This window comes from Scyliorhinus torazame, chromosome 12, assembly GCF_047496885.1.
Source record: "Scyliorhinus torazame isolate Kashiwa2021f chromosome 12, sScyTor2.1, whole genome shotgun sequence".
NCBI classification, from domain to species: domain Eukaryota; kingdom Metazoa; phylum Chordata; class Chondrichthyes; order Carcharhiniformes; family Scyliorhinidae; genus Scyliorhinus; species Scyliorhinus torazame.
In genome coordinates, this window is record NC_092718.1 from 33,935,027 (window position 1) to 33,946,710 (window position 11,684).

Below are 11,684 nucleotides of genomic sequence, written 5' to 3' on the forward strand. Positions count from 1 at the left end.
GTAATTTACATATGGAGCACTGGCGATATATTTATTTATGAATGAAGAATGAATCCAGGGTCACGGTGAGCTGCTGTAAAGTTGCTTTACGTTTGCTAACGATCTGTTAACTAGAAATCAGCTTTCACCTCCTCCAAATGGCCTTTATAGGAAAATTAAATCAGGCAATTAATATCATGTTTAGAAACACATTCCTAAAGTCATACAATGTATTGGTTGTTGTATTTCTGAGCCACACAACTCTTACACCAGAGAAAAGCCCAGTTATTCAGCAGTATGACTTCAGTCATTTATTAGGTAGCAAAGGTAAAGGCAATAAAGGAGGCTGCAGTCAACAGAGCATGGAGTTGTGTTGGTTTCATAATGTGTTGCGCTTTCACATTAACTAATGCATTTTTCAAAATTATTTGATGGGACGTGGTCCTTGCTGGCAAGCAACCTTTGTAAGTTGTAAACGGTCCTCGTCACTTCAGAACTTCCCATTGAAATTTAACCGCTGAAAAGCCAAATCCTTACTTATCTCTTCATGCAAATTTAAAACTCAACCTATTTACTTGTAAATCCAACCTCACCATAACCTTTCTTTTCAAATGCATGTACCTAACACCATTACCCTTTTTCGAAGCTCTCAAAGACATGCCGTGTTAAATTTCCCCTCAAAATGGCAGTGTCAGGTTCTGACTGAGAACCAGCATGTTTCTCCCCAGAGAAACCAGAATGTTTTCTGTTGCGATTTCCCCACACTGTCACTTTTGTTTTTAACAAAGGGGGCATATTTTGTGCCTTTATTGTGAGGGGCAGGGCTTAAAGGACTCCAGCAAGCCCAGCTCCACAGAGATCCAAGTTGTCATTTTTAAAGGAGACCCAATCTCAAATTAAATTCAAAGACCCCCCCTCTCTCTCTTCCACCCCCATCCCACCCCCACAGACATGGGGACCCTCCTATCATTAATCACCGGCATTGGGGCCTTCCCAATGGATCTCCCTATAAGCCCCGCCCCCTACAGGCTCTGGCCCCTGGCACAGCCAGGGTGAAAATATATGTGCCTGCCATATCCCTGACAACCAAGGGCACACTTGTGGTCACCATGTCTGGTCTCTGTTTTTGGAGACTAGTGATTTCCGCCAGTGTCACGTCAAACAAGTAGAAGAGGAAGTAAAAATAGTTTCCCTAAATGCTTCTGAAGTAAAAGGCAGGATCAGTCCTGAAATACTTGAAAGCCCTTCCAATTTGGGATAAATCAAATGATTTCACTAGAAAGGGTACAGTCAAATGTTGATGAGATGTGGTTACAGAAGTCTGAGCTGTTTCAGCAGAATGGAGAGTCAAAAACCATAATTGGTGTGATCACAGGGATCTTCCAAAGGCTCGAGAAACCAGTTTGTTCGTCCTTAATCTAATACCCTTCTCAGTCAACCAGATCCATTTTTAAAACGTGCCTGCATCTTCTCTTTGAAAAGTTAATTAAAATGAATTAAAACTATAATTAGGTTTCAGGATATTACTGCTTTGTCTGTCATCCGTCAATCATCCCTATAGTAGGTTTGGAACATGCAGTAAGGAACCATGTCAGTGTAACAATGGCCTGGAAGTACCTATCGTGTATATCGATGGAGAGGTCTGTGAAGCCACAGATAATGAGCCTTGGACATCACTCTAATGGTAACAGTACCAGGGACGGAGAGAATGAATGATGAACAAGTGCTGCGAGTGCCTCAGTGGCCCACAGGCCTGGTGGAGGGGTCTTGGGAGCAGATTGTGGGTGTCAACAGCTGACAGGATCCGGTGAAATCAATTGACTCTTTTAATGTGGGAAGATCACTCCTGTTCCTCCATGTTTAGGAGGTAAATAAATTGCATTTCTTGGTGCAGGAATTCTGAAGGGTCAGTTTCCCCAGAATACAGGCTGCAATGGTACTGGCTGCCTCACGACAAAGCAGACTTGCTACGGGGGCCTCAAACAGGTAACGGGCCCATCGGCAAAAGGTCTCATATTTTCTTCAGGCATGGGTGAAGGACACCTCATTTGTCCTGACCCAATGTGGCAGACAGTGCACTTTGAGTTGGAAGTATTTGTGTGTTGCCTGCCCTCGATTTTGGAACAGTAGTAGACCATATCACGCCTGTACCACGTGACCCATTATTTAGGCCAAAGTTTTCAACCACTTCACAAAGACAAACCACAAGTTACTGATAATGAACATTCAGGACATATGAAAATAAAACTCTTTGGAAGAAGACCGACATGGAATTTGGACAGTGGTTGGCTCATTACTATCTCAATGAACATAAAAGCGTGCTTATACTGTTGAAATTTTTATTTATTTTTACAAGTTGGACATCACCTTAGTACCTAATTCAATATACATTTGCAATGATGCACATGTTTACTAATTGCAACAAACAGGAATTGCTACAGGAGTTTCAGAACTTTTCTGTCCATCAACATCAGACTCATTATTTGCTAGCTGGTTAAGTACAGAAGTAATCATCCAAGGTCAACATTAGTGAACTAGATAATGCAACAACAATGTGTTTACAGCTAACTGCTGTTGTTGATATTTTAAATACCTCCAATTCCTGAACACTAACCACTAGTAATGTACTTGCGCCTCAGAACAGGTTATGATACAAAAAAAGTGAAATACAATGTAAGCAGAAAACAGAGGACTATATATACGCATAGGATTTAACTAAAGTGCATAACCAATATGTCAAAGGAAGATTACCTTCATATTGTCTCAACACTATTCTGGACAACACAACTTTGATTTTGTTCTACATGTGCTGAGATTCAATACACAAGTTTGACTTTGTACCCTGCTTTTTGTGTTTTTTTTTTAAAACAATGAAAGAAAATACTGTTAAAGAATAGGAATAGTATTGTGGAGTGACATCTACCAATTTGGATTATATTGAATTTGCAGACAATCTTTTCTTTAAAAATTGAATTCTTTTCAGTCTGAAGCATATGCTCCCTTCACAAACACGCGGATAACTAAAGCAGATTATGCTTTTAGTAATTTTGTAACGGGTTGAATTAAGCAAACCGTCTGATAAAAAGGGAAAAGGTAAGGCTCTGGGGAATTTGATATTTTAAGACATTTATAGATTGAAATGTACAAAAATGCAAAAACAGAAAATAGGCAAGAGTGCATCACAGGTTCAGTAATGTGTTTATCAAAATATTGCCGAAGATTGATTTACAAGATGATAGTTGTGGAATTTATAAACTACTCTGCAAATCTACAGAGCAGCTTATTAACTTACCCACTATGGGATTTAGGAATACCATAACTTTCAATTAAATATTGGGTATCCAATAGGAATATAAATAGGCACGCGTATTACACCATTTAGATATGTAAACTATCCCTCGAAAAATCAGCTTTCTGAAATTGGATGCTTGGTCAATATATTTAATAACTTAAAATATGTAAACAATAAAGGGTGCAATAAATGTAGTTTTTGGCCATCATAAGTGATTATAAACTTAATATTGGTCGATTTCCAATCACAGCAGCCATTAAATTAGACAGGTCCAGATCAAGCACTTTCAGAATTGAATCCACGGTGGACCGCAACATCAGGGGGCTTAGGGAATGTGGTCGAGGCCGCCCAGTCAGGGTGATGCCTGCATCTTGATCCCTGTAACCTGCATGAGGTCTGACCCCTAAGGTCACTAAATACTGTACTGCAAATACTGGAAAAAAAATACTTCTACTTTTATGGTTGCCCTATTGTGCTTTAACACACGCAGCAACAAACAAATGAAATAATTGAGCAATTTCTGCATTGTAAAGTCTTACGAGATTCCAATGTGGGGCATTTCAAAGGGAAATAAGTTGCTACCACCTCAAATGCTGAAAAAGAAAAATGTTTTGTTCATGCTGCAAGATTTCTTTATCTGCTGTCTTTACAGTGCTTCTGAGAATTTAATATTCTTTCCCTCCGTGTGCTATTGTGCTTTACATCAAATTTGGAACTTTAAATAGTGATTACTGCTGTCATAAATCAAGTTTAAAACCGCTTTGGAAAAAGTGTAAAGTTGGCATGAAATTGTTTCGTGAATTGAAGGTCAACACCACACGGTGCAGCACTAAATGGGTGTAACTGAGCACAGTCAGAGGAAACTGAACAGGGTACCTTTTATAGTGTGCTAAGCTAAACACCAAAAACTAACAACATAATCTCTAGTTTATATTCTAACAGACCTTTGTATTCTATCTCATTTATATGTTGACTTAAATAATAGATATTAGACAAATGGTACTATATTCGGCAGTTGTACTTCCCCTTAATTCAGGTTCCTAATAATTAAAGTATGACACAACCTTAATTTACAGTTGTTAAATTCAAAGTATATTCATTCGGACTGCACTGTAGCAACCGTTACCAGGTGCTGCTTGAAAGTGTTTGGCATTCTTTACTTTCAGCGCACATTCCTTTATGATACAGATATTTTAAACATTACTCTAGCAGTGTGTAGTGAATGGGGATGGTAATTCTCTGACCAATGTAAAATCTATATCTTCAGTGTTCCTCAGACGCGCAACAGGAATCCAAGGTTCATGCTGCCAGGGATCTGAATGCTCTCCAGCGCTAAAGATGACGGATTGAACGGGAACGTAACTGGAAATATGTGTTTTGCATCCATTAGCAGCTGAGGAGAGTCTTTACGATTTTGTAAACGCACCTAGAAAGCAGGAAAAGACAATGGAGGATAATTAACACGGTTTAAGTGAAGCTACAGATTTAAAACGGTCCCTACACTGGAAATAGGTTTTCGGAACTCTCCAGCTTTTATCTACACGTGCAGAGAATCACAGAATTGTCAACAGTGCAGGATGACGACATTCAACCCAACATGTCTGCACCAGAAGTGCTGAGTAGAGGAGAAAAATAAGCAATCCTGCAACATTTGCTGTTGTTTCTTGTCCAGGGGGACCATGTAAAATACTAACACTATTTGCAAAGAAAGGTTTCTCTTAAAAGCTTAACACTGGAAATAAACGTTGTAACAAAGAAGATGGGCAGCTTTGAATTAGGGCAGCACGGTAGCATTGTGGGTAGCACAATTGCTTAACAGCTCCAGGGTCCCAGGTTCAATTCCGGCTTGGGTCACTGTCTGTGCGGAGTCTGCACATCCTCCCTGTGTGCGCGTGGGTTTCCTCCCACAGTCCAAAAGATGTGCAGGCTAGGTGGATTGGCCATCATAAATTGCCCTTACTGTCCAAAATTGCCCTTAGTGTTGGGTGGGGCTACTGGTTTATGGGGATAGGATGGAGGTGTGGACCTTTGGTAGGGCGCTCTTTCCAAGAGCCGGTGCAGACTCGATGGGCCGAATGGCCTCCTTCTGCACTGTAAATTCTATGAAATGAGAACCCCTTTGGGTTTTAAGGAGCGCACAGCAGCGTCGCAGAGCAGTTCAAAAACTGCTCGACTGCAACATTTGGCTAAATTAAGTGACCAAAATTCTAGCTAACCACGAGGAAACCCTGGAAAATGTCAATAAATCATTTCTGGTATATTTTCCGCCCACGCGAGTATTGAAAGAAACTACGCTAAAAGCAACTCAAGTATAAGGAGCAGTTTTTAAAAAATTTAACCTTTTACAACCAAAGTAAATACTTAAAATGAAATACCAAATGCTCGGGGTAGCACGGTAACACAAGTGGCTAGCACTGTGGCTTCACAGCGCCAGGGTCCCAGGTTCGATTCCCTGCTGGGTCACTGTCTGTGCGGAGTCTGCACGTTCTCCCCGTGTTTGCGTGGGTTTCCTCCGGGGTGTTCCGGTTTCCTCCCACAGTCCAAAGACGTGCAGGTAAGGTGGATTGGCCATACTAAATTGCCCTTAGTGTCCAAAAAGGATAGGAGGGGTTATTGGGTTACGGGGATAGGGTGGAAGTGAGGGCTTAAGTGAGTCGGTGCAGACTCGATGGGCCGAATGACCTCCTTCTGCACTGTACGTTCTACCATAAGACCATAAGACATAGGAGCGGAAGTAAGGCCGTTCGGCCCATCGAGTCCACTCCACCATTCAATCATGGCTGATTTCAACTCCATTTACCCGCTCTCTCTCCATAGCCCTTAATTCCTCGAGAAATCAAGAATTTATCAACTTCTGTCTTAAAGACACTCAACGTCCTGGCTTCCACCGCCCTCTGTGGCAATGAATTCCACAGACCCACCACTCTCTGGCTGAAGAAATTTCTCCTCATCTCTGTTCTAAAGTGACTCCCTTTTATTCTAAGGCTGTGCCCCCGGGTCCTAGTCTCCCCTGCTAATGGAAACAACTTCCCTACATCCACCCTATCTAAGCCATTCATTATCTTGTAAGTTTCTATTAGATCTCCCCTCAACCTCCTAAACTCCAATGAATATAATCCCAGGATCCTCAGACGTTCATCGTATGTTAGGCCTACCATTCCTGGGATCATCCGTGTGAATCTCCGCTGGACCCGCTCCAGTGCCAGTATGTCCTTCCTGAGGTGTGGGGCCCAAAATTGCTCACAGTATTCTAAATGGGGCCTAACTAATGCTTTATAAAGCTTCAGAAGTACATCCCTGCTTTTATATTCCAAGCCTCTTGAGATGAATGACAACATTGCATTTGCTTTCTTAATTACGGACTCAACCTGCAAGTTTACCTTTAGAGAATCCTGGACTAGGACTCCCAAGTCCCTTTGCACTTCAGCATTATGAATTTTGTCACCATTTAGAAAATAGTCCATGCCTCTATTCTTTTTTCCAAAGTGCAAGACCTCGCACTTGCCCACGTTGAATTTCATCAGCCATTTCTTGGACCACTCTCCTAAACTGTCTAAATCTTTCTGCAGCCTCCCCACCTCCTCCATACTACCTGCCCCTCCACCTATCTTTGTATCATCGGCAAACTTAGCCAGAATGCCCCCAGTCCCGTCATCTAGATCGTTAATATATAAAGAGAACAGCTGTGGCCCCAACACTGAACCCTGCGGGACACCACTCGTCACCGGTTGCCATTCCGAAAAAGAACCTTTTATCCCAACTCTCTGCCTTCTGCCTGACAGCCAATCGTCAATCCATGTTAGTACCTTGCCTCGAATACCATGGGCCCTTATTTTACTCAGCAGTCTCCCGTGAGGCACCTTATCAAAGGCCTTTTGGAAGTCAAGATAGATAACATCCATTGGTTCTCCTTGGTCTAACCTATTTGTTATCTCTTCAAAGAACTCTAACAGGTTTGTCAGGCACGACCTCCCCTTACTAAATCCATGCTGACTTGTCCTAATCTGACCCTGCACTTCCAAGAATTTAGAAATTTCATCCTTAACAATGGATTCTAGAATCTTGCCAACAACCGAGGTTTGGCTAATTGGCCTATAATTTTCCATCTTTTTCCTTGTTCCCTTCTTGAACAGGGGGGTTACAACAGCGATTTTCCAATCCTCTGGGACTTTCCCTGACTCCAGTGACTTTTGAAAGATCATAACTAACGCCTCCACTATTTCTTCAGCTAGCTCCTTTAGAACTCTAGGATGTAGTCCATCTGGGCCCGGAGATTTATCAATTTTTAGACCTCTTAGTTTCTCTAGCACTTTCTCCTTTGTGATGGCTACCATATTCAACTCTGCCCCCTGACTCTCCGGAATTGTTGGGATATTACTCATGTCTTCTACTGTGAAGACTGACGCAAAGTACTTATTTAGTTCCTCAGCTATTTCCTTGTCTCCCATCACAAAATTACCAGCGTCATTTAGGAGCGGCCCAATGTCAACCTTTGCCTCCCGTTTGTTTTTAATGTATTTAAAGAAACTTTTACTATCATTCCTAATGTTACTGGCTAGCCTACCTTCATATTTGATCCTCTCTTTCCTTATTTCTCTCTTTGTTATCCTCTGTTTGTTTTTGTAGCCTTCTCAATCTTCTGACTTCCCACTACTCTTTGCCACATTATAGGCTTTCTCTTTTGCTTTGATGCATTCCCTAACTTCCTTTGTCAGCCATGGCTGCCTAATCTCCCCTCTGATAACCTTTCTTTTCTTTGGGATGAACCTCTGTACTGTGTCCTCAATTACTCCCAGAAACTCCTGCCATTGCTGTTCTACTGTCTTTCCCACTAGGCTCTGCTCCCAGTCGATTTTCGTCAGTTCCTCCCTCATGCCCCTGTAGTTACCTTTATTTAACTGTAACACCTTTACATCTATGTCTATGCTGTATTGAACATTCCCACTTTCCTATGGTTCCCAAAATTAAACTTAAGTGTCAATGAAAGGGAGAAACGATGAAAGAATCAGAATTGCAGAATTTTTATACAGAATTTATTTAATTCATTATATTTAATTAATTATTGCTACATTACTACATGAGCTAAACACCTTTTTTCGAAGGAGAAGAATAATTAAGAAAGATCTGAAAGTTTTACCTGAATGGTGCGGATGAATGAGGCAGTTACACGCTCTTCAAATTCATTAACAGGAGTGTACAAGTTTAGAACTTTCACAATCTGATGACAAAGAAAAAAATGTAAATATACAGTTGGAAGCACTAACCTCACAATTTAGAAGCCTGTTACTAAGTTAAGTTGACGTACCTAGACTGCAATGGAATCAAACAGTATCTGATTATGTTATCGCTCCAGCAAAAGTCATTCACTTGTGGCCATTTTAATGGTACACCATTCCTAACATTCCCAGCTTGGGTCACTGTCTGTGCGGAGTCTGCACTTTCTCCCCATGTGTGCGTGGGTTTCCTCCGGGTGCTCCGGTTTCCTCCCACAGTCCAAAGATGTGCAGCTTAGGTGGATTGGCCATGATAAATTACCCTTAGTGTCCAAAATTGCCCTTAGTGTTGGGTGGGGTTACTGGGGTATGGGGATAGGGTGGAGGTGTGGGCTTGGGTAGGGTGCTCTTTCAAAGAGCCAGTGCAGACTCGATGGGCCGAATGGCCTCCTTCTGCACTGTAAATTCTATGAGTACTGTCTAACATGAACCGATTAATCTATGCCTCCGCTCTCCGTGTCCTGTCAACTTTCTTTATTTTAAAATCAATTCCAATATGAAGCCAACAAATACATCGCGAGATGTTTTCTTGGATATTTGGACAAATAGAAGGGTCAATATAAACCACCATCAACAAAATGGCCTCAAAGAAGCATTTATTTCCCGACCCTCTATCCCATACCCACGGGTCTAGCTGTGTCCTTCAGTGTTTTTCCACAAACATTTTTAATTCCTGCAAGGAGTGGGAAATATTTTTACCTAGAACATTCGGCACTGAAGGCTATATAGTACTATGTCAGTCACCACGAGTGTACATTTTCCATAGAAACTTCCACAGAACTTATTTCCACAGAGGTCTAATAATTTGTCATAAACTGCAATAAAGTTGTGTTGTTGGACATGTTTCCCCACTGGTGATTCTGCCTTGACAGCCATCGCTGGGTGCACGGGAATTTTACCATGACAGCATTGACCCATTGAAGAATAGGGACAAATGATCATAGATCTGTGAATGAACTAGAAAGCCTTTAATTGTCTTAGATTATTTGATTGATTTGTATTTTAGAACTCCATTGCTAATCAGCAGGAGGTTCCCAGTTTCCCACTCAGACCCGTACTGCTGCTGGGGAAAGGAGAATTTGGTTTATGTTGTTGACAGCCATCTCTGCTGGAAACGTCCTTGTGAAATGAAAAAATGAAAATGAAAATCGCTTATTGTCACGAGTAGGCTTCAATTAAGTTACTGTGAAAAGCCCCTAGTCGCCACCTTCCGGCGCCTGTTCGGGGAGGCTGGTACGGGAGGAGCAGACTGAATTCAGCTCCGATGCCCTGGCCAAACAGACAGTAGAATATTTGCTGTCAAGACTGGGACATAAATAATGGTCAAGGTTCCAGAGAATGATCAATGTCTGATTGATTTAAATATACATTTATCCTAACTCTTTGCCTTCTGCCAGTTAACCAGACATCTATCCAAGCTAATAAGTTACCCAGAATCCTATGTGATCTTGTGTATTAACCTTTTGTGCGGGAACCTATCTAACTCCTTCTGGCAGTCCAGATATACTACCTCTACAGGATCCCCATGCTCCACTTGGCTTGTTACATCTTCGAAAAACTCTAGAAAATCAGTCAATCACCATGCGCACTCTGATGGATTGAGTTTTGACCGTCTACATGTCCTGTTATTACTTCCTTAATAATGGATTCTAACAATTTCCCAATGGCGGATATTAAACTAACCAGTCTATAGTTTTGTACTTTCTGCCTCCCTGAATAAGGACGTTACATCAAAATGTTTCCAATCCACTGGTGCCTTTCCTGCATCCAGAGAATTTTGTAATATTATAACCAATGCATCCACAATCTCGAAAGGTGTGCTGTTAGGCAATTTGGATATTCTGAGTTCTCCCTCTGCGTGCCGGGTAGGCGCCGGAATGTGGCGACTGGGGCTTTTCACTGTGACTTCATTGCAGTGTTAATGTAAGCCTACTTGTGACAATGAAGATGATTATTAGAAGATTATTGATACAAGTGATATTGATATGGAATTGGAAAACAAAGGAGAACAAATGACAGGAAAAATATAATCATGCAAAATTGTTATTGATGACTCGCACCGACATACCATTTCTTTTTGCAGCATACCTGAGCTGTAGTAAGAGCATTGCACATTGAGCAAATGGCCTCTGCATCCTCATCGGTCTTCTTTTTCACCTGCAGTAGCTGGGCAGCCTGAATTAAAGGCTCCAGAGTTTCTTTTGCACCACTAGTCTGCAGATTCTTGTCCCGCAGCCACTCCTCAAGTTGGCTCACATTGTACCTGCAGAAGAGAGAACACAATCAGGTTAGATTGATCACCAATGCAGATGGCACATTACCAAAAGAATGCATTTGAAATTAGGACACCATTTCTAAACAGGTTGTGCAAAGATAGCTCAAGAGGCATAAACTGACAGCAACATTAAACTGGAGTTAACACATGGATTCTCTTGCGTGGGGGAGGGGCAGGGAGGAGACAGGGTCATTTAATAATATAGTAATAATAATAATATAGTAATAATAATCGCTTACTGTCACAAGTAGGCTTCAATGAAGTTACTGTGAAAAGCCCCTAGTCGCCACATTCCGGCGCCTGTTTGGGGAGGCTGGTATGGGAATTGAACCCGCACTGCTGCCTTGTTATGCATTACAAGCCAGCTATTTAGCCCACTGTGCTAAACAAGCCCCTAATTTGACTTCATGTCAGATAAAAAGTGCCGGGGAGTTGGAGGACAGTGCAAATAAATAATTTGCAACCGGCAGAAGGACGAATGTTATTGAAATGGAAAAACATATGAAAAATCTGACTGTCATCAGGAAATAAGTTTTTTAAATTTAAGAAAGGCCAAGAGATAAACTATAAGCACTTGCCTAAATCATAATAAACTTCTGAAAGGTTCTCCCATCTGAAAAGATCAGGCTTTGAGCCCTTTCCCTGCCCGGGGGTGTGCTGACTATTTGGTCTCCAGCATGTCCCTTAGCTACATTTTGAGTAGAAAATTGAATCCGGCTTCAGTTAAGATATTCCAACACATGTCCAACTAGAATTTACTGCAGGGGCAAATTAAGGGGCAAATCTGGCAAAATAGTCGGATTTCACCACCAAATACATTCCGTCCCCGCTGACAGATGAGAATGGACAAGGCACACGGCAATTT

At 41.6% G+C, this 11,684-nt stretch overlaps 1 protein-coding gene across 9 annotated transcripts in view; it reads right to left on the reverse strand.

Annotated features, from left to right (window-relative positions):
• Window positions 1–2,301: 2,301 nt before the first annotated feature.
• myo5aa (myosin VAa) overlaps window positions 2,302–11,684 on the reverse strand; it is a 275,595-nt gene continuing 266,212 nt past the window's right edge. For all 9 annotated transcript variants that reach the window (XM_072470649.1, XM_072470653.1, XM_072470657.1 and 6 more), the window contains 3 exons: window positions 10,633–10,807; window positions 8,409–8,489; window positions 2,302–4,697 (listed from right to left, as the gene is read on the reverse strand). In XM_072470649.1, the coding sequence (XP_072326750.1) occupies window positions 4,545–4,697; window positions 8,409–8,489; window positions 10,633–10,807 (409 nt within the window). In that variant the 3' untranslated portion in view covers window positions 2,302–4,544. The remainder of the gene's footprint in view (window positions 4,698–8,408; window positions 8,490–10,632; window positions 10,808–11,684) is intronic.